The sequence below is a fragment of the Acinonyx jubatus genome, chromosome B2 (genome assembly GCF_027475565.1).
Source record: "Acinonyx jubatus isolate Ajub_Pintada_27869175 chromosome B2, VMU_Ajub_asm_v1.0, whole genome shotgun sequence".
NCBI classification, from domain to species: domain Eukaryota; kingdom Metazoa; phylum Chordata; class Mammalia; order Carnivora; family Felidae; genus Acinonyx; species Acinonyx jubatus.
In genome coordinates this window covers 138,177,218-138,204,298 of record NC_069385.1, presented here as the reverse complement: position 1 = coordinate 138,204,298, position 27,081 = coordinate 138,177,218, and the positions used below count along the sequence as shown (strand labels likewise).

Here is a 27,081-nt window from a genome sequence, read left to right as displayed (position 1 = left end):
GGCTGCAGTTATTTGGGGACACTACTTGTCCTGTTGCAAACTTTGGCTGATGTATCTCTGTCTAGGGTACACATTTTACAGTACCTTCTTATTTTTTTTTTAAAAAGATTTTATTCTTAAGTAAGCCCTATACCCAATGTGGGGCTTAAACTTCCAACCCCGAGATCAAGAGTCACATGCTCTACCAACTAAGCCAGCCAGGTGCCCCTACTATACCTTCTTTTAAAGTATTTTTTTTTTAATTTTTGAAAGCTTATTTATTTATTAGTTTGAGAGAGAGAGAGAGAGAGTGCAAGGGTGGGGAGAGGGAGGGAGGGAGGGAGGGAGGGAGAGAGAGAGAGAGAGAGAGAGAGAGAGAGAGAGAGAGAGAGAGAATCCCAAGCAGGCTCCATGCTGTCAGCACAGAGCCCGATGTGAGACTTGAACTCACGAATTGCAAGATCATGACCTGAGCTGAAGTTGGATGCCTAACCAACTGAGCCACCCAGGCGCCCCTACTATACCTTCTTTTAAGCTTTCTAGAATTTATTTACATCTAAAGGAAGGAATGGCACCCTCAAATTGTACTCACATTCCCTGTTTGAATGTCCTGATCACAATTCCATTGAGCCCGGGATTGTGGGAACAATGCTGGTTTATGTGACGTTTTCACCTGCCTGACAAGTTGTTTGAAATGGAGAACACCCACTTAAAGCTATTTATGTCATACATATTTCCCAAAGGAAAATTTCTGCATAAGTATATATTCAAAATGCTTAAAAATAAAGTAATAGTACAGCCATTTCTACTTGTCCCTAAAGGGTAGGACATATGTCATCATCATGTTTCTATCTGCAGAATATATGGCCCAGGATAAAATAAATATTTGTTGAATAGTATCCCAAAGTTTTAAGTACAGATCTTTCTTCGTCCCTTTAGTTCACACTTCCTATTTGGGTAGAATCCCTCAGGGGAAGCACCGTTTTCATCTGATTGTGGAAAAGTGATTTTCTTCTGTTTATCTCTGACACTACAACTAGTAGATGGTCTGCGATAAATTGTATTGAAAAGGAAAAGAGGGAGATTAAAGGTGTTTTAACCCAAAAGCGTTATTTTAACAAACTTAAAGTATTTTTGAAACACACAGGAAAAAAAATTCCATAACATAAAAGTTGTTGAGGGAACTACAAATGGCAAAACCTTCTATGAATATGCATTCATCCAAGTAATAAACACGTATCCAATTTGTGCCTGGTCCTCTGGATGTAAAATGTCAGGGAACTGTGAGGTGGCAATAAGGAGGGTCTTTTCTCTCGAATGTATTATTCATCCGTCCTTCATTATTTAGGGCGTTAGTAAGTGATACTCTGTGCTGCTGTTGCACCATTCCTGGGAGGTATCGGTCATCTTTCCCCCATTTATTTTATAGCTTTTGAAGGTGGGTCAACAAGGAGCCAGTCTGGACTCAGAGGACTGACCAATGGAGAGAGAATGCACCAAAGGTGAGTTCAGATCAGCTGTGGACCTGGCAGAAGTTTCCAAAATGGCTACTTGTGACTGTTGGTGGGAATTTAACATGTGCCCTTCCCTTTCTCATCTCAGCCCTCCCTTTCCTCTCCTACAGCGTTCTGTAAACGTGTCCCCTTTTTCTGTACTGCTCACACGGATAGGAAGTTTTCGGTGACCATTGCTGAAAAATCTAAGCAAATGATCTGGCCTGTCTTGTTTAGATCTGACATATGAACCAGCCACTGGATCCCTCTTTTCCTTAGCTTGCAATTAAGACAGAGAGCTTCTAAGAACTGTTGCCTTTCTTTTTGCCATCTCAGTTTTTAATGCTTTTCAAAGGATCCGGTTCTAAAGTTATTGATGGCACAAACGAAGGGGAACAGGCAACTCACTTTTGCTTGTAAACCCAAACTGAACCTTAAGGAAGACGGATGCTGGTACCTGAGGAAGCCTGGCTGCAAAGGGAGGGCCCAGAGGATGTGGAAGGAGTTAAGGGAGAGGCATATTCCCGGTGAAAACAAGAAAAATGGCTTTTCCTTCCCAATTGTCAAGTCCTAGTGCTTTTATTATAGATTTGTCTCCTTACCACCCAGCGGGAGAGCGCTCCCTGATTGCAGTCGCTGAAATTCTGCACGGGACCCTCTAGCATGAGACAGACGAGGGATTACACTCCGATATTAGCAAGCATGAGGCTAAAATCATTGATCTCAGCACTTCAGCTGCAAGGGATGGGCCTAAAAGCAGGTGTTTCTTGTAGGAAGTGCTTATGAGTCATTGCTGACTCACAGCGGGGGCAAGATTTTATGACCAAGCAAGTGAAAAAGAGTTGGTTTAACTGTTACTAATTTAAAGCATCTAAGTTACGGCTTGGATTTAATTGTGGCTGGTAGAAGCTGTTTGTTGCTTGGTTCGCGCCTCTGGGGAGCCCGATGGTCTGCTTTGATGTTTTAATTCTATGCATGGTGTATATGCTAGAGCCTAAACCCTCATGTGAGAGGTGGTTTTCCCTCACTGGGGGTGGTGTGTTTGAGTAGGCTTTGCTCAGTGTCTGCAGGGTTGCCTTAGTTTGTTTGGCAATACTGCCTATTTAATATTGAATGTAGAGTAGTGTAACTTCGGTCCTATTTGCTTTGGAGAATATTTGAAAAGTTCTTTTTGGTTTCCAAGAACCGTATTTTTGGTAGCCCACGATAGTCTATTGTCTATATGATGGATCCAAACAAGGTGAGATATACTGAGGGCATTGGCCACGGGTTATAAGTGCCGGGTTAAAGTCATCTTGTTAACTAATCATTACGTCTGTTAAATCAACCTGGGATAATGGAGAATAAGGATGCATTAAATCCAGAATTTCATTTCAGGTAAGTAGTCTACCTTCCTTTGGAAAAAGATCCTGATGAAAAGAAAAAGGAAAAGGAAGAAAATGCTTAATTTCATTTCTGCTCTCTTTGGAGTAAAATGAAATGCACATAAGAGGAAAACATCCACATGTTCTACAAGCTGCTGGTTCATCAACTAGTTGTTGGTTGTTGTAGATTTTAGTGAAAAATGGGAATTCCTAAGCCTGCTGTTTACAGAAACTTTGGATAACTGATTACTTCCATGCCTTGATCCATAAATATTCATATGAGCAAATGTATTTATATTTGGCCTTGAGGAAGGAAGGTGTATGTGAGCCTTTGAAAAATGACTTAAAAAATAAAATAAAAATGATTTTTTTCTTGTAGTTCACAACTTTTAGGCCTTCCTTATTGTAGGAGTAAAGACCTCTGTGTGTTGTGGAAAGAAAACTTTTGATGACCAACTTCAGAAAATCTTTAGACTGAAGGATCCATTTTTTTTTTTTCCATTCGTAAATTTTGGAGAAAATACTGCATCTGAATACTGTGTTGACTTCATAGCACCTGTTTAAGAGATCTAGCTATTAGAAGTAGGTAATCAACTTAATTGTTTTTGTGATTTGTCAAATAGAGAGCTGTTATTTCTGTTGTTAAGGTGAAATCTATAGACTTTACTCCAAGTTGTCTGACCTCTTTGCATGCATTTTGGATTTGGATGCTAACCTGGTACTGAGAGCAAAAGAGAATATTTGCTCTTAGAGTCCATTCCTGCTTGCTTTTCTATTTCAACAATGATTTTGTGAGTGTTTTGGAAAGCAAAAAGTGATAGCAATTCTAAGGAAGTAATCTGATATTTCTTTTCTCTGCTCATAGGCCCTGGTATTTTATGAGATGGTTTATTCCACATCCATGTTTTTTGTTTGTCATGAGTTCACTCTGAAAAGAAAATTTGTACAGATAAGGATATTTGGGAATTAGCAAAGTGTTGTTTCTTTATTTTTTAAAGTTTCTTTATTTATTTTGAGAGAGAGACAGAGTGTGAATGGGGAGGGGCAGAGAGAGAGAACCCTAAACAGGGTCTATGTCCTCAGTGCAGAGCCCGACATGGGGCTCGAACCCGTGAACCGTGAGATCGTGACCTAACCAGAAACCAAGAGTCAGATGCTTAACTGACAGAGGCACCCAGGAGTCCCAAAGTGTCCTTTAAATATCTATGCGCAAGTATATTTCATAACTAATATTTAGTTTCAGACTCTTAACATACCAGATGTGCTTTATTTATAAGTTCTGGTGGCATGGTTAATTTTTTTAAACGGTGCTTTTCAAATGTCATGGGCATACGAGTCACCTGGTTATCTTGTTAAAATGCAGATTCTGATTGAGTAGGCCTGGGATGGCAGAGACCCTTTACAAGCTCCAGGGAATGGTGGTGCTGCCTGTCCTTGAGTAGCAAGAGGCTAAAAGACACATTTTAACTGGTAGGTTGTGCCCTTCCTATGGTGGTGATGTGGACATTTGGGTTGTCAACGTGTTAATTCATAGAATGCTCTTGAAAAGAAACATCTTAATGAGTTAGGGTCTGATAAACTCAAGCATTCTCTGCCAATGCTTTTTAAAAATGAAAAGCCTTGGTACTTAGTGCAAGCAAACTGAGTTTTGCAAATATTAGAGTTTTACATAGCTTGCAACCTTAGTGATGAGTTCAGTTTTTTTGATGTAACTGATTAATTATATTTTTAAAAATGAAACGAAGCCCGTAGATTTCTTATAGAGGATGAATTTACTAGCATGTGTTTAGAATTTAGAATATAGAATTTTGGGGGGTGAATTATTAGGGCTAAGTTCTAGTGGTTAATACACCATAATGCAGTAAGCTGTAAGACAACTCAGTAAAATGGTGAAGTCTGATACACCATGTGAACAGAGGTGGTTTTACTGTTTTGTACAGTGACATATATTAGAAATCACCGTAGTAGGCTCTCAATAAATATGTTTTTAATATTTAGATTATGTTTATAAATTGTTTATAACTATCCACTTCTTGTTTTAGAGTTGATCTCCATTGTTCATGTTCATTCTAGTTTATATTTGAAAATTAGACAGAAATGTGTAATCCTAGTTGATTCATTGTCTTAACTGTAGGATGGAATGGGTCTTCCTGAATTTGGTTTTTATTGCATCCAATATAACTGAATTTCTATTTATAATTGGTAAGTTTAAAATATGCCTTAAACTATAATGGAATGTATGTAAACATATCTATGTCAAAGGCTAGTATACATTGACATAAATAGGAAGAGGAAAAATCTTACATGACACGTTAGAATTAAGTGATATAGGTAGTTAATCAAAACGTGATTATATTAGTTAATTCATTTAGTTTTAAGTATTACTTTATTCCCCAAAGACCGAGGACACAGTAAGTTAATGAGAGCATGATGTTGTACATCTTTAAATATCTTCTCAATGCTATGGCCCCTCTTCCTTAAAATACATAAAATACCTAAATACCTAAAAAACCCCAATAACTTCCTAGAATCTCAACCCCATTTTGGATTTCTCTAGTTGAGACTGAAGTGTAAAATGAATCAAAAACAAAAAAACTAGTTTCACCTTATTTTTCTATGTAATTCTTGGTAATTATCACATGAAAATGTGTGTAGAAGATCATAGAGATCTATCTAAAACTGCTCTCAATAAAATAATAATTTCAATAGACATCACAGCAGATACTTCATTTTATGTTAAGATAAATGCGTAATTTCTAACTTATTTTTTAAAAGTTTATTTAGTTTTGAGACAGAGAGAGACAGAGCATGTGTGGGGGAGGGGCAGAGAGAGAGGGAGACACAGAATCCTTAGCGGACTCCAGGCTCTGAGCTGTCAGCACAGAGCCCAACGTGGGACTCAAACCCACGAACCGTGAGATCATGATCTGAGCCAGGGTCAGAGCTTAACTGACTGAGCCGCCCAGGTGCCCCTGTAATTTCTAAATTCTTATACTTGTCATCTCTGAATACTCCTTTGGACAGAATTGACTACCTTTTGAAGAATATATAAAGGCTGTTTTTCAATCTAGGTTGGGTTTAGACTATTGCATTTCATGTGAAATTAGTGGAAGCGTCAGCAGCCTCTTCATGTGGTAATTTATAATTGGCAGTTACTATATTGTATGGGGGGGATAAAGAAGTTTCTTGGGGGCCGGGGGTGCTAGCAGTAACAGGCTTTTCATAAATTGAGATCTCTCCCAATATAACCAACCATTCTGGCTGAAAAAACTGGGTCCAGGTTTAAGAAAAGTGAACTTGGGCTAATCTTTGTTGAAAACTTGGTTATTGGGAAGAAATTCTTGTCCTGTTGTCTTCTGTGAGGTTCTGCCACTTGATCTTGGATACGAATTGCCGTTAGTTTTTTTCTCCTTATCCTTCACACTATTCTTTTGCTTCCATGAAATATGTTGAATTCTATTGGTCTTGCTAATGTGGCTCCTCTCTGAATTTGGAGGCCTGATTTATGATATCCCTTTCACTCAGGTGGCCCTGCTGATGTACTCTTCATTGCCATCCTACTGCATAACCACACGTCCCCATGCCACAATGGAGGTCCTTGCATTTTCAGGTGATCCTAAGCCACATATAGGAGTCTAGTCTTTCCAATGCTATCATAGCATAAAGTTGGCAAATATCCATTCTCACTATGCAGTAAGGCAGAACCAGTGTCTAAACATTTAAGTCAGTGTGGAGGCCATCAGAGAGGTTTCTAAAGTATGCCATTTTCCATTAAGGTAGAAAATCATTTTTTCAAAGAAAAAATATTTTAAGTGGTAGATAAGTTTCTAAATTGGCTACAAAAATGACAGAGTGAGGGTAAGAGCATGTGCTTTGGAGTTAGGAGGAGGAGAAATCATTCAAATACTGACTCTGTTATTCTGAAATAATTTTTAAAATTATTTTTTATCCCCTCAATGCCCAGTTTCCTTATTTGTAACATGAGGATAATAGTTCCTCTAAGGATTGTTAGGATTACATGAGAATCTCTCCATAACATCATCATAGGGATTTGTTCATGATACTCTTGAATGCTTTATCAGGAATAAATAAATGAATTTGAGAAGTAATTAATTTGTTATGCACTATAGAAAACAAATACATGCAAGCTAGGTAAGATTATAGAAAGCAGTTTAGCTGTATTAATCAGTGTATTATTTATTACAATAAAATAGGAACAGTTGACATTGGTATGATTAGCTGTAGTCCGTACAGAGTGAGTGCTACGTGTTAACACTGGTCCATGTGTTCAGGATCTGGAAATGAGAAAAAAAAAATCCTTCATGGAGTTTAAAACCCGGGTGGGGAGGAGTGAGTTTCTCTTAAAATGCCCTCAATGAAACAACTCAAAACTTAAGATCACTTCTCAGAGCCACTGCAATTTTGTTGAGGTCTAAAGACTGACGGGAATAGAAGTTAATAAGAAGGAAAAGGATGAATACAGAAGGTAGCTAGTTCATAACACACAATTTATTAAGTGATACTTTCCAATTCTGTGAACTCCAGAACCTTATTGGGTTTATAGGGATTCAATTCATCATCTATAGAGATTGATAATTGTAAGTGCTAAATAACAATTATTTCCTTCCTCAAAAGCCTATTAACTCCTAATATGGCTGGAATGATTTCAGGAATGCCTGTTACCAGTCCATGTCATTTGATACTTTTTTCCAATTTATTTTTGATACTTTTTTCCAATTTATATATAGTCTCTGTTAGAGAAACATTCAAGAATTATTCGTATGTTTGAATGCAGGCAGATTCTTTAAATTTTATAATCAGAATAACTTTATTATAATCCATTCTCTTACTAGTAATTCCTAACTGAAGAATGAGTCCTGTACCAAAAATGCTTGAGGAACTCTAGGTTTGGGGATTGTCGCTCCAAACTGAATTTCAGCACAATGTTATTTTCAAATCCCAAACCTATGCACAAGAAGTTACTTCAACCTACAGTGAGGCTGATACTATTTCAGGGTAAAATTAGGCTGTAGGAAGTTTTGAATACGAATTTCTCTTGCCTTTTATTTTTTCTTTTGCTGTCAAGTCTGGTAACGTTTCCAATAACTCAGTAACATGAATGTGGGAATAATGTATTATTTTTCCCTTAAACACTGTTTTACTTCAAAGAAATAACTGTAAAATGGGGTAAACAGTGGAGATAAGGCTAAAGGGGGATGTGAATTTTTCCGTACTTCCTTAAATCTTACCAATTTTCAATTCTGAAGTTTCATCTTAGGTTGGCCCAGCTCTTTTGCATATCCTTTCCAAAGCTTGAATATGAAGTCTGTCCCATGCAGACATCAAATAACGGGCCTCTAAGAAAGGGATGATTTTTGAGCCCCAGCCCGTTCACTCTCCTGTGCTGGAAATTCTGAGTCTGGTAGAGTGAAAAGGGAAAATGAGACATGACTACAGTTCAATCTTCTATATACACAGCCCAGTGAAATATTCAGGTACAGACCTTCCCTGGCTGAGCATATTAGGACTACTTGACTCTGCTTGTCAAATACCTAGTTAATAACTGTGAAAGAGAGACAATTGTATTTAAGAAGGATGAGGTGCTTCAGGGGAAGGAGCACGTCTACCTGACGATCTAGTGGGGAGTTGGTGGTAGAGCCTGGCACGGAGGTAGGACAACCAGGAAACAGAAGAGGAAGTAGATTCATTTTGTTTGTCATATTTGGCAACTTTTTATAGTCTTGGTGATTATGGTCAGAGGTGCCACTGAAAGCCATTTGCTCTATAAACCTATGCCTGATACAGCCTGTTTCCTTAGGTGCTGAAAGGTACTACAAAATCCAAGGTACTGTAAGTTTGGTTTCACAATCTGACTTACATGATTTATAAGAGTGATTTGAATTGTGCAGTTTGGTGGTGGAGATGGTATGAACATCTTAGAGTTAATTTGTATTTAATAGCTGGATATTACATGCTTTCTAAGTAGTTATTATGAGCTATATATATTAATCCTTTCATTAGAACCACCAACCTGTTGAGGTAAATATTCATTCTATTTGCAGATGAGGAAACTGAAGCTTAGAAAGAGGATCAGTAACTTCCCCAAGGCTACACAGCTAGTAAGTGATAGATTTGAAATTAAGTCTGTTTGACTCTGAAACTTACAACCTTTAAGATCAATTGTCTCAAATGGAGCACTAAACCTGTTTTTTTTACAGCAGATTTTTTCCCTCATTTGTTTACTTGTCTCAACTCAGAAAGTTGGGTTATAGTTGTGGCTTTGGGTTCCCTGGGGCTGAGTGTCCTTGAGCAGGCCACCTGAATTCTCTGAACCCCTGTCTGGTGGGTTGAATGTGGGGGCTGTACCACATGACCAAGAAGCCTTTTCTTTTCTTTCAATTTTTAAAATGTTTATTTATTTATTTTTAATGTTTTATTTATTTTTGAGACAGAGAGAGAGAGAGAGACAGAGCATGAGCAAGGGAGGGGCAGAGAGAGAGGGAGACACAGAATCGGAAGCAGGCTCCAGGCTCTGAGCTGTCAGCACAGAGCCCCACGTGGGGCTCGAACTCACGAACTATGAGAGCATGACCTGAGCCAAAGTCGGATGCTCAACCGGCTGAGCCACCCAGGCGCCCCTAAAATGTTTATTTTGAGAGAGAGAGCACAAGCCGCGGAGGGGCAGAGGAGACATAGAATCTGAAGCAGGCTCCAGGCTCTGAGCTGTCAGTACAGAGCCTGATATGGGGATGGGGGCTGGAACTCAAGAACTGCGAGATCATGACCTCAGCCAAAGTGTGAGGCCCAACAGACTAAGCCACCCAGGCACGCCCCAGCAAGCCCTTCTGACCATCAATTCCTACAATCTCTATTCTTTGTGGGATCAGTCTTTGATCCTAGCTCACTTACTCACTTTCCTAAATAGAATGCCTTCTATTTGGAGCAATATATGTATACTTTTATTACCGGTAACCTACCACTTACGTCTAATGTGAGCTGCCTGCCTGTGGGTAATAATTGTAACCATTTATTGCAGTTCTTGCCTACCAGGACAGATACTACGTCCTCTGCATGAACGATCACTATGGTTCCCATTTTACGGAAGACGAAGCCAAGGCTCAGAAAGTTTTGACTTCTGTAAGGTCAAGCTAGAGAGCGGTGGGGCCAGAATTCTAGTCCTTGTGTTTGACAGCAAAGCCCTTACATGTTAATGGGACATTAATGAGACCGCATACATTTTTAAATTCTGCTTTAGGCTTAAAGATCACCAACATTGCTTTTTCAACCATTAAAAAAATTTTTTTTTATATTAGCTCCTGTCTTCGATTTTACTATCTGTTGACTTTCTGCCCGCTTTACCAACCAAAGGGGAAGTTGAATGAAAAGAGGTTATTGTTTCTATGCTAAATGCCTCTGTCCAAGTCTAAGTTTACAGCTAAAAGCAATAAAAAGGACGGAGCCCGCGGCTTTGTGCCTCTGCGGTGATCCAAGGCTCTCCTTCCGCGTCCTCCTTTCGTTCTTCCGCTGAACTACGCTTCCCAGCGTGCCGCGCGGCCGAGAGCGCGGGCTCGGCCGGCCCTTCCTTCCTCTTCGCCTATCACTCGGTCGCAGTGTAATGATGCAAACGCGTCGGGCGCTGACGAGTGACGGCGTTCTGGCTCGCGACCGCGGCGGCGGCCTTAGCAGCGGCAATAGGCGCAATAGCAGCGGCGACTGCAGGGACGACGACGACGGCGGCGGGGCGGGCGCTGTGCGCAAAGGGGAGGGGTAGGCGGGCGGCGCCGGCGGCTTCAACTGCGGCAGCTACGGCTAGGGCGACGAAAGAATCCCCATCAGCCGGCGGTCGTGTTAGGCCTAAACAGCGCCTGGAGCTGATCGCGTTGTCCTCTGCGGGGGATCTCCATAGAGACCGTGACATACACAGAGGCGGGGGTCCGCAGGAGGCTGCCGGACCGGAGCCAGCTCCTCGGCCTCAGTCGCCGCCACCGCCTTCCCTGCTGCCAGCGCGCATTTTCTCTCCGCTCCTGCTCGAAACCTCGCGGCTCCTGGTGTGCCTGTGCCCTACTGTGTGGGCAGCGAAGGCGGACTTTTGGGCTGGGGCCGGGCGGGGGGGGGCTCTAAGGCCTCCACCTCTGCCTCTCCCGCCCCCTTACCCGCCCCGACGCGGGAAGCGGCGGAGGCTCCGCCATGGCCTCGGGAGCCGGAGGAATAGGAGGGGGCGGTGGCGGCAAGATCCGGACGCGGCGTTGCCACCAGGGGCCAATTAAGCCTTACCAGCAGGGGCGACAACAACACCAGGTATGGAACCCCGACGCGGTGGCATCTCAGCGGGTTCGGAACTCAGCGGGAGGGAACAGGCGGCGTGGGGCCCTGGTGCCCCACGTGGAGCGGACGCTAGGGCCCGAGGAAAGGCCCGAGCCAGGCGGCGGGATCTCAGGCCGCCGGAGTGGCGACGGGAAGTGGGCTGAGACAGGCCCATCTTTGCGGCACACACGTGTAGTTCGGGCCGCCTCTCCCCGATCTTCTGGGCCAGGGGCTTCCCCAGACAGGCGCAGGGCGGGAACAGAAATTCTAGGCCCACGTTGCGCGCATTTCTTTCGGTTTTGGCGGGGATTGGGGGGTTTGAGGGTATTACTCACGTCCTCTCCAGGGAGAAAGGAAGAGATGTGGCTGGAGGCCCATACGCTTGCTGTTTTCTAGTCTCCCGCGTTTCAGTTTGTGTGGGGAGGGGGCTGTCCCAGGCAGTCCGCTTCCGAGGCACCCGGGGGTGGGGACGGGGCGCTGTTACACAGAAAGTGGAATAACTTTGTTTCATGCTATTAATTAATTCCGCGTCTCCCCTGCCGGTGTCCTTCGATCTGAGAGCATCCACTTAGATTTTCCCCCCCCTCTCCCATAACCGAATACTAGTTACCTAGGTCCTGGGGCATTTTGAAAGTCCCTCTTCACCCTTACGTCTTTTCTCCGCTGCGAGACTCTTCCCTCTCCTCTTCTATCCACTCCCTCCCCCCCCCCCCCATTTTATTTTGGAGGCTAGAACTGGCTGTTACGCACAGTTGACCGGGACTCCAGTTCTGATCTCATGCACGAAATATTTTAATATTACGGGGCGTATTCTAGAAGTTTAAGGTACTTTTGACACCCAGGAATGTTGGTGGTCTTCTCATTAACCACCTTGTGCACTCATGGGTGTTTGAAGTATGAAAAGGAGTTTATCCTAATTGTAAACGATACATTTGATTTTGAGAAAATATTATTTTAAAAAACTTATTTGTTTATTATGGGAATTGAATAGGAAAATGTTAAATTATTTTAATAAAAGTCATGTATAAAATTTGACAGTGAGGCTAAGGTGCAGGTGTGTGTCTTAAGGCTGTTAAACAAAAGTATGGGGAAAGGGTCTGGTAACTTGTTGCATCCTATTAAAGGTAGAATTCCTAGATTGCTTTATTTTGGATGATGGTGGTATTGAATATTTTAACATGTTTGGTGATGATGTTAAATTGTATCATTAAAACACAAATTTTTAAAAGTAAAATTGGGGGGAAATTTTTTAATAGTAAAAATTGTGGTTTATAATTTTAAGTAGCTAATGGCTAGAAGTCGTGACATTACTTTTACCTCCCAGTAGGTTTCCCCCAGATGTATACAGAAAGGGCCGGTTTTTAAATTTCTTTGTGAGGAACAGGGGTGGGGTATTGCAGGCAAATTTAAGATTAGAATTCAGGTCACACGCCTGGCCATTTAACCTAATCCTTTTGTAGAATGGAAGTTAGACACACATGCTTTCTGTTTCTCTTGAAGAATAAATGTCTTTGAGTTCTCAGATCTTCTTACAAGAAAGTTACTATATAAAAAATAAGATGTTTTAAGTACATATATTGGATGATCTGGACAGAGTTTAAAAAGGAGTTAATATATTCCAGGTGGCAAATGTTACAATCACAGCTTATTTTTAAATGTACTTAAGATAAACTAATTTGGGGGACCTGATGCCTTAACAACATAATACTTATGATCCAGATTGCCTTAGATCGGATGTGATTTTAGGCTGTGTAGTTTTAAGACCTTGGTAATTTATCATTTCCCCTTATCTAAAATACTTCCAGCTTCTTGCCCTAGCCATTTGAAAACATTTTTTTAATGTTTCTTTATTTTTGAGAGAGAGAGAGAGAGAGAGAGAGCGAGCGCGCGCAAGTGCACACTGGAGTGTCAATGGGGGAGGGGCAGAGAGAGGAGGAGACACAGAGCAGGCTTCAGGCCCTGAGCTGTCAGCACAGAGCCCTATGTGGGGCTTGAACTCGCAAACTGGGAGATCATGACCAGAGTTGAAGTCGGGCGCTTAACCGACTGAGCCACACAGGCACCCCTTGCCTTAGCCATTTAATTGAAAAAGAAAATACATTTTAGCTTTTGAATTGGGATTAAAGATGTTTGGGGGTTTCTTGATCAACACGGCAGGTGTTACTTAATATTGGCAGAAAACACCAAAGAAAAGTATGCAGGAGTATACAAATGCTCAATTTTTAACAATCTAAAAATAAAAACTGTCCTTAGTCCTTACTGGAACTTTTGTGGACTTGTAGACTGCCTGCTAGCTGTCTGCTGTCTTACGTTGTCTGTCACCTCTATGTTTTGCAGCAGCTGCTGAGTCATCATGAATAGCAAGGAGCTTCATGACATGGCATGTTTTATACTAATGTTATTTGATTAAATGTCCACGGGTTTCTGGGCAAAAATGAAGTTTTGGGTTGTGTAGTAGAGGGTTGGAATAAGAACGGGAGGTCTGGCACTGTCGTGGATGTTTGCCATCGCCTGGCAGGCCAATTAGCTTGTGCGGTCAGGCAGTACCTGCAACTTTTGCGTGTGTTCATCTGACTTGTAATTTCCTGTTTTGACTTCTCAGTTAGCTCTGCTAAGATACATCTAAAGATTACATTTTTTTCCTTTTAACTTCTGATCTTTAAAATGCCATCTTGCTTGAAGTTTGGAGACAGAAATCCGTTTTCTGACTCAACTAACTGAAGGGCAGTTACTTAAAGAATTATAGAAGCAAAAATGAAGAACAGCCCTGAATAATATAAGTCAATCATTTTCACTTGCCTTCTGTCCTCCTTAACTCAGCCCAGATGCATTTAGGAAATGGTGTCATTTTTCTAGCTGGGAGTGAACAGATCACTGAAAGAAGATGTGGTTAGTTTTTGTCCCCGCTTCAGTCGCCTTTCCCACTTCTTGTGCAGATTGTCAGGCCCAGGAAGTCAGCTCTGGAGAGATCAAGCTTTTCTTAGTAGTAACCACAAAAAACCTGAGCCCATGGGCAAACCAGAACCTTGCCTCTGGAAGAATCTACTGCCACCTCCTGGTGAGAGGGCACTATTTATTTTTGCCCTTTTTTTGAGGGGGATGTGCTTAAGAGGTTTTGTCTTCTGGTCTGGAGCTGTGGGAATCTACTCATTTTATCTACCTGGATATAGCTTGTCTTCCAACAAGTTAGTTTTTGCATTTAGCTATTTTAGAAAAAGGAGGGAATCCCTTTATTTAGTAGCTTAAATCAGGAGTCTGCAAACTTTTTTTTGGAAAGGGCCAAATAGTAAGTATTTTAGGCTTTATTACCGCAAGTTGTTTGTTTTGTTTATGCAGCCCTTTAAAAAATGTAAAAATCATTCTTAGCCTGGGGCTTGTATAAAAACAGGCTGAGAGCTGAATTTGGCCCACAGACCATGTTTTGCCTAACCCTGGTTTATACGATAGTTTAGGTTTTTTTGTTTGGTAGTTTCTATATGATACTTTCTCCCAAGTATGCCCCACTTCCAAGTATGTCCTACTTGGGATCTGATAGCTAAAGAGTATTCTCAGTTTTGAAATGGAAGGATATTTAGACATCAAATACTTACTGCAGAATGTACTAAGTAGTTTTGACTTTAATTTTATCTTTACTGCTTTGTCTTAGATGTTAAATACTATCAGTGGAAACAACTGGAAATAGTTGATAGGGAAAAAATAATGGAATCAGAGTATCTGGGTTTGAATTCTGTTCTGCCAGGATTTGGACAAGTTATTTAAATTCTCTGCTTAATTTATGTTTCTGTAAAGTGAAAATTGTTGTGAGGGTTAAATGAAATTAGTAAAGCTCTTAGATCAGGGTGTGGCATATATAGTAAGGACTCATTTGAAATTGTTGTGATTAAATACAGCCTTTTTTTTAAAAAATATTTATTTATTTTTGAGAGAGAGTGAATAAGCAGGGGAGGGGCAGAGAGGGAGACAGAGAATCCTAAGCTGACGGTGCAGAGCCCAACGCGGGCTTGATCCCAGGAACAGCGAGATCATGACCTGAGCCGAAATCAAGAGTGGGGCACTCAATCCCCTGAGCCACCCAGCTGCCCCTAAATACAGCCTTTTGATATAAATGTTTGTCTTTGAATTTTGCTGCCTCTCAGTAGGGTTTTTTTCCTTTATGTACCCAACCTCAAGCTTTAATAGGCTTTTATTGGATTTAGGGACTTTTTACTAGGTGATGAGGCCAAACTTAAACTTATTGAGTACTTATTTTCGAACATGTTGCCTTCAAGAAATGCCAGTCATTTAAGTGTATAGAAGAGTAAATCCAAATATTAACTTACTTAGTGCATAGTAGGTTTTTTGTTGGTGATGAGAGGCCCTTGTATGTGATATTTTATCAATTCACTTACCAGTGTTTGAAGTAAAATGAAGACTTCGGTCTGATGTTACTAATTAAAACCATTTTCTTTAGGCACAGAATATTATTAGGAAGATGTAATGACCTCGTGTTTTCAAAAATGGTTTTATTTGTAGGCAGTTAGCTTATGGCCCTGGTTGCAATATATTTTTAAGATTCTTCTGTGTTGGGTGGCCTGATTTAAAGTCTTGCTACAAGATACAATTTACTCTGTTTGCTGTCAGAAACAGGATGGTAGAATGCCTTTCCTGTGTATAGATGTTTCAGTTTGCTTGATTTTACTTATCTTTTTCATAGTGTGATTTAAGAAGTAAACTCTTAAATTCCGTTTTCAAATAGATTATTTAAGAAAAGTGACAATATCTTGTATAAAACTTTTAGTGGGTTAAACTGCTTTGGTCTTTATTGGGTTTCCTATGGCTAGTTTGAAAGGTCTTTTAGGGATTCCTTTTCTTGTTCTTGTTTGATTACTGTTAATTATCTATGAATACCACCTCTATAATGTGGAACACTAAAAATAAGAGACCAAGTCAGGTCATGTTTCTCCTTATTGCATTAGGGCAGACTTTTGAAGGAGGACTTTTGAAATCTGTGGCCAGTTGTAGTTAAAAATTTTTTTTAGCCAGAATAATTTTTATGCTCGTGGTTTTTTTGGCTTCATTTCTTGAAGTTGAGAAGAGAAATGGAAAAAGTGTGGATTTTAAGTGGCTGTAAGGATTTGGACTGTGGATGGGGAAACCTTGGCTGCTGAATGACTATCTGTAGGTTGTAAAATAGGACAGATAATAGCTTAGATTTGAAGGTTAAATTCAGATTATTGAAACCAGATTCAGTATAACCATATTAGATTTTGAATACTTCATTACTTTTTTCCCTTGTGGAAATAACTGAGTGTTAAAGTTAGGTGTTAAAATTTAGTAATGTTAGAATAGATATATTACAAAACTTGAAATAACTGAAGGATTATAATGGCATCTAGATTTTTACTATTTAGTGTTTCAGATGTTTTTATAATTCGATATTCGTTATTTTATTTAAAAAATTTTTTTAACATTTATTTTTGAGAGAGTGTGCCCGAGCTAGTGGGGGAGGGGCAGAGAGAGAGAGAGAGAGAGAGAGAGAGAGAGAGAGGGAGGGAGCGCGCGCGCGCGGGAGACACAGAATCCAAGGCAGGCTGCATCCAGGCTCTGAGCTGTCAGCACAGAGCCCAATGCCAGGCTCGAACTCACGAACAGTGAGATCATGACTTGAGCGGAAGTCAGATGCTTAACAGACGTAGCCACTCAGGTGCCCCATATAATTAGATATTCTTTAAGTCTTATGTGAAGTCTTGGGTTCTGTAGCCTTTGTTCTTCTTCGTTCGGGCTTGGAGGGAGCAAGGGGGAAAACAGGGAAACTACAACATAAGACTTTCAAAAAAGTTTGGAAAGGAGAACTTGGTGACACAGGAGTTCAGTGGGTAAAGAGAGTGTGCACAGAACCCTGAAAGAAAACTAAGTAAAAGCCAGTGACAAGTATTAACAAAATAAAGGCAGCCAAAAGAGCAGATAGAAATGAAAACAGCAGGGTATTTGGGGCAATAGGGGCTCCAAAACCCTGAAAATGAAGATGGATTATATTTGGTATTTATAGTTAGGGACCCAGTGAAGTTACCTGAGAACAGGGATTTTATAATCTGAATACTACTACTATTTAATAGAGGATAACATGGAGAAAAGAGAATTTAACAGAACCAAAGTCAAGAAAACTAAAACCTAATAGGAATAGAGAGCTTTATATAAGGAGAGGGAAGGCTGTATAGTAATGGTAAATTGGCCACGTAGGAGGGATGTCTCTGGTTATTCTAAGGTTACAAATTGGTGAAAAGATACATAGGAAAAGAATGTTTTTTTCATTACAAACGAGTTCTGAATTAGGATGGTAAAAGAGCCTTGCCCCACCTCCACCGTCTTTCATTAATCCTTGAACTCAGGTTAAAAATAATTCGAAAAGCTAATATAGTCACAGTATCTTACACATTGAATGTGCTTGATATGCATTTAGTGTTGAATTGAATTTACTTCTAGCCTCCAAATTATTTGTTGTAAATATCAGTGGCATTTTTGCCATGTTTTGCCAATTTTTGTCACATGAAAATCCCTGAGTTCTTAGAAAAAAATTCAGTCAGTTTAACTAGTCCAAATTTAAAGATTCACTCTTTTAATCCTTGATACAAGTTCATTACTTATGATTCTCTAGTGCAGACTTCACTTCAGGGTTATAAGGAGTATTTTTAAGATTTTGATGCCCCATTTGTTCTGTTGATTTTTCTAAGCCCTTCATTAATTTTGCTTTCTTTGGCTACCTTTCTGCTTTTCTTCATTTCATTGGCTTTGTGTTGTTTATCATTCCAGAGGATGGTTCAGTTTTCCCGTACTCTTGGCTAGCTTCACAAGTTGTCTTTTTGGAGGAAGGGCTACTAGTGTAGCAACAAAAATAATATTTTCTTTTTTTGTTTTTTTTTTTTTAATTTTATTTTTTTAATTTACATACAAATTAGTTAGCATATAGTGCAACAATGATTTCAGGAGTAGATTCCTTAGTGCCCCTTACCCATTTAGCCCATCCCCCCTCCTACAACCCCTCCAGTAACCCTCAGTTTGCTTTCCATATTTGGGAGTCTCTTCAGTTTTGTCCCCCTCCCTGTTTTTATATTATTTTTGTTTCCCTTCCCTTGTGTTCATCTGTTTTGTCTCTTAAAGTCCTCATGTGAATGAAGTCATATGATATTTGTCTTTCTCTGACTGATTTCACTTAGCATAATACCCTCCATTTCCATCCACATAGTTGCAAATGGCAAGATTTCATTCTTTTTGATTGTCAAGTAATACTCCATCGTGTATATATACCACATCTTCTTTATCCATTCATCCATCGATGGACATTTGGGCTCTTTCCATACTTTGGCTATTGTCGATAGTGCTGCTATAAACATGGGGGTGCATGTGCCCCTTCGAAACAGCACACCTGTATCCCTTGGATAAATGCCTAGTAGTGCAATTGCTGGGTCGTAGGGTAGTTCTATTTTTAGTTTTTTGAGGAACCTCCACACTGTTTTCCAGAGTGGCTGCACCAGCTTGCATTGCCACCAACAATGCAAAAGAGATCCTCTTTCTCCGCATCCTCGCCAACATCTGTTGTTGCCTGAGTTGTTAATGTTTGCCATTCTGGCAGGTGCAAGGTGGTATCTCATTATGGTTTTGATTTGTATTTCCCTGATGATGAGTGACATTGAGCATTTTTTCATGTGTCGGTTGGCCATCTGGATGTCTTCTTTGGAGAAGTGTCTCTTCATGTCTTTTGCCCATTTCTTCACTAGATTATTTGTTTTTTGGGTGTTGAGTTTGAGAAGTTCTTTATACATTTTGGATACTAACCCTTTATCTGATATGTCTTTTCCAAATGTCTTCTCCCATTCTGTCGGTTGCCTTTTAGTTTTGCTGATTGTTTCCTTCACTGTGCAGAGCTTTTTATTTTGATGAGGTCCCAGTAGTTCATTTTTGCTTTTGTTTCCCTTGCCTCTGGAGACGTGTTGAGTAAGAAGTTGCTGTGGCCAAGATCAAAGATCCTGCTTTCTCCTCGAGGATTTTGATGGCTTCCTGTCTTACATTTAGGTCTTTCATCCATTTTGAGTTTATTTTTGTGTATGGTGTAAGAAAGTGGTCCAGGTTCATTCTTCTGCATGTCGTTGTCCAGTTTTCCCAGCACCACTTGCTGAGGAGGCTGTCTTTATTCCATCGGATATTCTTTAAAAAAAATTTTTTTTTTAACGTTTATTTATTTTTGAGACAGAGACAAAGCATGAACGGGGGAGGGTCAGAGAGAGGGAGACACAGAATCTGAAACAGGCTCCAGGCTCTGAGCTGTCAGCACAGAACCCGACGCGGGGCTCGAACTCACGGACCACGAGATCATGACCTGGGCCGAAGTCGGCCGCTTAACCAGCTGAGCCACCCAGGCGCCCCTCCATCGGATATTCTTTCCTGCTTTGTCAAAGATTAGTTGGCCATATGTTTGTGGGTCCATTTCTGGGTTCTCTATTCTGTTCCATTGATCTGAGTGTCTGTTCTTCTGCCAAAAAATAAGGTGAAACTATTACACCAAGAAAACGTATCACTTATTTTTGGATTCTAGAATTACTGAAGTCCTTTTTAGCAACTTGTCATAAGATACCTATTTTTTCATGTTTATATATTTTTGAGAGGGGGCGGAGGGGAGGGGTAGAGGAAGAGGGAGACAGAGGATCTGGAGTGGGCTTGGTGCTGACAGCAGAGAGACCGATGTGGGGCTTGATCTCACAAACCACAAGATTATGACCTGAGCCGAGGTTGGATGCTTAACCTATTGAGCCACCCAGGCCCCTTTTCATGGAATATTCTTATGTGGGTATAAGAGGTTGGTTGAGCAGCGCAGTCGTGGATAAATTAAAACTGTGCATCAACTGATCTGTGTACCGTACAGATCTGTTGTCTGTCCTCACAGAGTTGATGCTCTAGTGGAGTGGATGGACAGACTAATTATCATTCTGTTAGACAAATTGCCATCATAAAGGAAGTACAGGGTACTGTTGGTGCATATAAGGGGTGACTGGCCCAGACGGGAGGGATCAGAGGTTTTCTGTAGGTTTCTGTAGGTTTTCCGATACCCAGGTATAATGGTGGCAGTTTTGCCTACCACTGAAGCCTCTGAAAGTCTAGAAGTTAGTCCGGTAAAGGAGGACTTGCATATTCACTCCTTAGTAGACCTTTACTCAGTGTACCTCTGTTTCCCTGTCGGGTTTTTTTCCTCTTGGTATCATAAAGCGGTCTTTCTTCAGGTCCATAAAGGAAGCTGACGTGCCACATTTCCATGAAGACCTGAAACATCTTCTCTCAAGAACTTCTGAAAATGTACACCTTTAGTAAAAGCATCAGAGGTGCTTTTTCTTCCATAAGAAAACTATTTCTCTCCTTTTCTCGTTCCCTCAGCCTTTCTCAGTTTTCCACTTAGTGACTGAAGAATCTAGTAGTTTAAAAAAAAAAAACACTTTTTTTGAAGTTTATTTATTTTGAGAGAGAGCATGCGCCTGAGCGGGAGAGGGGCGCAGAGAGAGAGAGAGAGAGAGAGAGAGAGAGAGTGTCTCAGGCAGGCTCCACACCGACCGCATGGAGCCTGATGCAGCCTGATGTGGCGCTCGAACTCAAACTGTAAGATCATGACCTGAGCCGAAACCAAGAGTTGGATGCTTAACTGACTGAACCACCCAGGTGCCTCTGGTACTTCAGAACTCTTAAAAAAAAAAATTTCCAGGCAGGAAAGTATCTCTCCAAGTCTGTTTGATAGACAAAGTCCCTTAGCTCTTTATAGTCTCTCCAGTTCTGAGCATAATCAGGTTTATATTTTTCCTAGCAGTTTTTAAAAATTGTAATATCTGATAGCTGGTTATTAACTGTAAAGAAGTGGAAATAAAACAGATGCAAAGGTAGGCTTTTATGTTTACTGCTTGTTTGATTTTTCAGAGCTGATATTACAAGGTAGATATTTACAAAATTGGTATAAAGGTATGATAATATTCCATAATGAGATAATCATGGAAATAGGGTGGTCTTTTAGGTAAAACTTTATGTTGTAGTTCAACTTACCGGCTATGTTTTCCGTAGCCTTAATTGGGAACACAGTCTTTGAGTTTTAGGTGATTTTAGTATCCTGGTTCTCAAACTTTAATTTGCATAAGAATCACCTCAGGAGCTTGTTAAAAGACATTTGCATTTCTAACTTGCTCAAAGGTGACACCAGTGCTGCTGGTTTGAAGACTGTAATTTGAGATCCACTGTTTTAGTCCTTGTATAGTGACTAGATACATAAGCTACAGAACAAAGGATTGCATATACATTCCCATCCATTCACATGCACACACATATGATTAAAGAGGAATTTTTAAAGTTTTTAATAGTTATTTAAGGCTTATTAGATTTCGTATTTATTAATAAGTTTACCAGAAACTTAGAAGGCATGTGCCAAGGACAGTACTGTATTTAAGACTTTGCCCTTTTTGTTTACTCTGTTGTAGTTTACCAGAAGTTTGCATGGCTAGGTCTTTGCTTATGTAAAATACCTATCCCCTTCTGCTTCGCTGCTTTATTTTTGTTCATAGCACAGAATCACCATGTTGTTTTCCTATTATATTTACTAAGTTCTCGGAGAGCAGGAACTTGTTTCTGTTGCTCCCCACTGTTCCTTGCCTGACATGTGGTGTGCCATCAGTAAGTATTGATTGAATGAATTGAATGAACAAAATAACACCTGCGTTTACCTATATAAGTTGGATAACATTCTCAAATATTTTACAGAGATAAAGATTGGACTGAACTTTTGAGTATTATGAGTGTTGTATGTGTGTTCCTTTGTTGATAAGGCTACATGGACTTTTTCATTTTCATGTTCATTAGAAAAAAAAAATTAACAAGTAGCACTGCTTTATCAGTTCGGGGGCCCTGCAAGAAACTGTTCGTTCACTCCAGATGTTCAACTGAAATATCTTTAAGGAAGAGTCTGCTTTGAGATACGTGGGCGGTTAAAGGAGTAAATACTGGCAACTAGCAGTAGCGGGAGGCTGCTACTCTGCCGAGGGCTGGAGGGATTAAGGAAGAAATGGTGTACCTGGAGTGCAGGGGGTGGGGCCCACCTGGCTGGAGCTGCAGTTTTAGAGATGGGGCCCTTGATCAGAGAGGGCGCTGAGGGCGCGCAAGAAAGAATTGTCTTCTCTGCATTCCATGAATATCTAGTATTCCCTAGTCTCTCATGGGCCATTCCTACCAGAAGCCAGTTTGGTGGGACAGCCCATCGAGAATGAGTGAGGGAAGAACAAGTGAAGACCAGTACAACATCAAATCTGTGATTTGATAGATTGTATTGTGTAGGAAGAGCTGAATTTATTTTGGAGAAATGAATGGATAGAAAAAAACCCATTAATAATAGAAGAGGTAAAAACCATGGCTACAGTTGGGGGAATGACTGGGGAAATAGTTCTAGAAATAAGCTGCCTTATGTTCACAGTCCACTGTAAGATTTGTTTTTCTGATTAATTTTAAAATATCTTATGATAGGGGCGCCTGGGTGGCGCAGTCGGTTAAGTGTCCGACTTCAGCCAGGTCACGATCTCGCGGTCCGTGAGTTCGAGCCCCGCGTCAGGCTCTGGGCTGATGGCTCAGAGCCTGGAGCCTGTTTCCGATTCTGTGTCTCCCTCTCTCTCTGCCCCTCCCCTGTTCATGCTCTGTCTCTCTCTGTCCCAAAAATAAATAAACGTTGAAAAAAAATAAAAAAAATAAAATGTCTTATGATATATCTTAGTTATTGTACGACTAGTGCTCCACATACATATGTTTTCCAGATAACTGTTAGGAGTTAAGTATACATAATTTTTATTCCCCTCTTACAGAGGGACCTTTTCTCTAAAATGTATTGTAATTTCTTGAAATGCATCTAATTTCCGAGTCTCTTTAACTAGAATGGTGGCTCTCAAACTTGAGCGTATGTTAGACTCATTTGGGAGGGTTTGTTAAACAGGTGAGCCCTGTTTAGTAGGGCTGTGGGGCAGGGCATGAGTTGACGCTGAGATTACCGGCAAAGGGACCACACTTTGGGAACCACTGTGCTAGAGTATACTGAGCTTAATTGTTGTTGTTGCCTTAGGGGTCATTTACCCTACACAGGTATGTTGAAGTTAGGGATGCTGGTTTTTTATAATGATTCCAGGTCAGTTTTATCACCTGCGTTTCTTGTTTCTGCTAAGCTGTCTGTGCCGTCCCTCATTGTGCCATCAGTAAGCCCTCTCTCACTGTAATGTTCTTACACTAACGCTTCTGTGGGCTGTGACCAGACACATTGGTTAAATTTTGGTTTAGAAAAAGAGAAGGATCTAAGCAAACTTTAAGAGCTTTGGTGAATGAGCTTTATTTTATCCATTTTGACTGTTCAGTTTTGTTTGATTATTCTCCACAATACCTAATGCTGCCGCATAAGAGACCTTCGGTGAATGATGGTGTAATGTTGCTGTTCTGTACTTTCTTTTTAAAAAAATTTTTATTTATCTTGAGACAGAGAGGGTGGGGAGGACAGAGAGAGTGAGTGAGTGTGTGGGGGGGGGGGGTGGGCAGAGAGAGAGAATGAGAATCCCAAGCAGGCTTGGGGCACGGTCAGTGTAGAGCCCAACTCAGGGCTCGAACTCACGAACCGTGGGATCACACCCCGAGCCGGAGTTGTATGCTTAATGAGCGGAACCACCCAGGTGCCCCTGTACTTGCCTCCCTAAGTGAGTAGGGATCACAGAGGATCTCTGGTATTTTTAGTAGCCTAACACCTTAGAAATTCACAAAAAAATTATTCTACATTAAATTCTTGCTATCACTGCTTCAGGTAACTTACTGCTTCTATCAAGTATGTGTCTTTTTTCAAGTCTTATTTAAACAGTGTTACGTTTATATTTTGTAAGCCTATTCAAATCTTTTGAAATATGTAGGGAGGTGGTAAATAAATATTTAAGTATAGGTAATAAGTAAAATAATAAATATTATGTATATATTTATAAATGCTAAATCCTGGATGTAGATAGATAATCCTTCTGAATAACTAATACTGAGTTACAGTACTGAGAAGGGGAACAGTGAATCTGTGTTTCCAGTAGTGAGTATTTTATAGGACTGTTGGCTTCATGTGTTACTAGAGAGCTTACATTGTTGTAGAGTGGTTCAAAATTTCTGTTCGGAGAATACATGGAAAAATAATTACATATTTCCCAGTGGTTAGCTATACTTGTCATACAGTAGAGAAAATATTGTTCAAGTGCCTGTATCAGTCTTTTCTGTTGACAGGATTTTTCAAGGCTTCTTTGTCTTGGGTTAGCTTTCAGAGTAGATTTATCTATTCTGCCGTGATTGTTAACTATTGTTTTTTGTACCTGCCAATTCATGTTTTTCCTCCTGTGATTCTTTCCCTGAAGCCCCACAAATGGTACTTTATGAAGGAAATTGTTGCCTAAAATTGGTTATCTCACCCGTTTGTTTCTGCTGGCTTTTTCTTCCTCATTAGTAATAAAATTATCAGTATATGTTTCTGTTATATTTTGTAAATTGTGAAGTACTTTCACTTTATTTCATTTGATTTTCGTTATAATTCTCTCTCAGGTAAGAGTAGGAAGGGTATTATTGTTATTTTACCTAGAGTAAATCAAAGTACCGGGAAGTACTCAAATTTTATCCTAGGTCCTATCAATCCCAAAGCCCATCCTTTCACTTTATTCTAGATAAACCATAGTAGTTGTGTTTGTACCTTAGGTAAGTTACTTTAAACTACACTGTCTCTCTTCGTCCGTAAAGTGACATTATTAATGCCAGCTTCATAAAATTATTGTGAGGATTACATTTAATATGTCTAAACTGCTTAGAACAGGGCCTGGTACATAGCAAAGCTACAATAAATGTTAATAATACTGTTGTTATACCACACGTTTTTTCTCCCTTTAAAAGTTGTCATAATAAAGTTAATTCCTCAGATCTTCCGACAACCTTTGATGTAACAGAATTTTCCCATCAGAAATATCTTACTTGCTTTTGAGAGAAAGAAATAGCACGTGCACGAGTGCTCACAGGAGAAGGGCAGAGCGAAAGGGAGACAGAATCCCAAGCAGGCTCCGTGCTACTAGCGACACAGCCCCGCGCAGGGTTGGAACTCACAAACCAGGAGATCATGACCTGAGCTGAAATCAAGAGTCAGATGCTTAACGACCGAGCCAACCAGGTGCCCCCAAAATCTTAGATTATTTATTCAATTTATTATGTTGGATTAGTTATGTTCCTCCTTGTCTTAAAAAAACTCATATTTATATTCAAATTTTTTATCTTTCTTAATGTGCAATAAAACAATTGCAGAAACTGTTGAAGGTATTGTTTATGTTGCTTTTTTTTTTTTTTTTTTGCAGTTTTATACCTTTATTTGACAATCAGCGATTAGGTCTCATCCACATTAACTGTCTGTAGATTTTTGAAAGTGGTGACAGGTACATAGATAACCAGTGTATTGAGCTTGTTTGGTGAATCTTCATCCTTGTTATGTTTTCTGACAACTGCACATGGATACGGTATGGCACATTCCTCATTCCTTTGGTCCGGACACCTTTGTTGACCCTGGTGTCAGTGCATACATCTGGAGTTCCTATCTCCTTCATGGCAGATTTCCAGATCTCTGAGTGCCCAAGGAGCACACTTCTTGAAACTCATTCCATGGATGCTCTTATGAATATTGATGGTGTATTCTCTGGTCACTACCTTTTTGATGGCAGAATGGCCCTTCTTTTTGCCACCCTTCCTTGAGGAAGCCATTCTGCCAGGTCCTGTTTGGAGAGGAAGTGTTGCTTCTTTTAATATGCTGGAATCAAAATGGATGCCTTTCGCTGGGATTGTAACATTTTAGTGCATTATCTCATTACTTAATCTGAAATGTATGGGCTTATTTGATGGCCTGTTGGGAGTTTTTTTAATTGTATTTTTTTAATAAAGTCTTTTTTTTAAGTGTTTATTTTGAGAGAGAGAGAGAGCAAGCAGGGGAGGGGCAGAGAGAGAAATCCCAAGCAGGCTCTGTACTGTCAGTGCAGAGCCCGATGCAGAGCTCGATCTCACAAACTGTGAGATCATTACCTAAGTCGAAATCCAGAGTCAGATGCTTAACCAGCTGAGCCACCCAGGTACCCTGCCTGTTGGAGTTTTTTTAAAGATTAGAATAATAAGGCCTTTTGGGGGCAGTTATTGATTCATGGGTATGGAAGAAAGAAAAAAATAGGAATTTCATAATGTCTATAGAATTGTAAAATACCATTATTTTGGCGTAACTCAAGTGTCTGAACTTTAGGAAACTTTGGAAGTAGTTGTATTTTGCTTGGTAGGGCTTTGTGTAAGTACTAATGTAGAAAGATAAATTTCTAAAACTGCCTTATGTATTTCTCCCTCCAACAGGGCATTCTTAGCAGGGTTACAGAATCTGTTAAGAATATTGTGCCAGGATGGCTACAAAGATACTTCAACAAGAATGAAGATGTGTGCAGCTGCTCAACAGACACAAGAGAGGTACCACAGTGGCCGGAAAATAGAGAAGATGATCATCTGATATATGCCGATGAGGAGAGCTCTAATATTCATGATGGGAGAATCACTCCCGAGCCCACAGTCAGTAATACAGAAGGTACACAGAATGTGAATATTTTGTTATGAGCGATAGGTTTTCATGCCTTAATTTTAAATATCTTTATATTACTTGGCTGTGGTAAATCTAATTAGGTAGTACATAAACCATGTAGGAGGAGGGTGATGATCAGGTTCAAATGAGTTACTTACCAGCTTTTTGTTTATTAAGGGAGGCTGATAAATCATTTAAGAGTGCAGTCTCTGGTGTTAGATTTGGAGTTTAAATTTTACAGACTGTCCTGTGGCTTTGGACAAGAGAATCTGTTTTCTCTCAGTATCTTCATAAATTGGTT

General features: G+C 40.2%; 1 protein-coding gene, 1 long non-coding RNA gene and 1 pseudogene across 2 annotated transcripts in view; 2 read left to right on the top strand and 1 right to left on the bottom strand.

The window, feature by feature from the left end:
* The first annotated feature begins 452 nt into the window (after window positions 1–452).
* Window positions 453–10,142, top strand: LOC128315700 (uncharacterized). The gene is made up of 4 exons (XR_008298755.1): window positions 453–1,481; window positions 4,200–4,306; window positions 8,899–8,955; window positions 9,873–10,142. It is a non-coding gene; the product is annotated as an uncharacterized LOC128315700 (long non-coding RNA).
* Window positions 10,143–10,591: 449 nt separating this feature from the next.
* Window positions 10,592–27,081, top strand: part of NUP153 (nucleoporin 153) — a 77,655-nt gene continuing 61,165 nt past the window's right edge. The window contains exons 1-2 of the mRNA XM_027040365.2: window positions 10,592–11,134; window positions 26,561–26,786. Of these exons, the coding sequence (XP_026896166.2) occupies window positions 11,024–11,134; window positions 26,561–26,786 (337 nt within the window). The 5' untranslated portion in view covers window positions 10,592–11,023. The remainder of the gene's footprint in view (window positions 11,135–26,560; window positions 26,787–27,081) is intronic.
* LOC128315699 (60S ribosomal protein L31-like) lies at window positions 25,493–25,996 on the bottom strand (annotated as a pseudogene).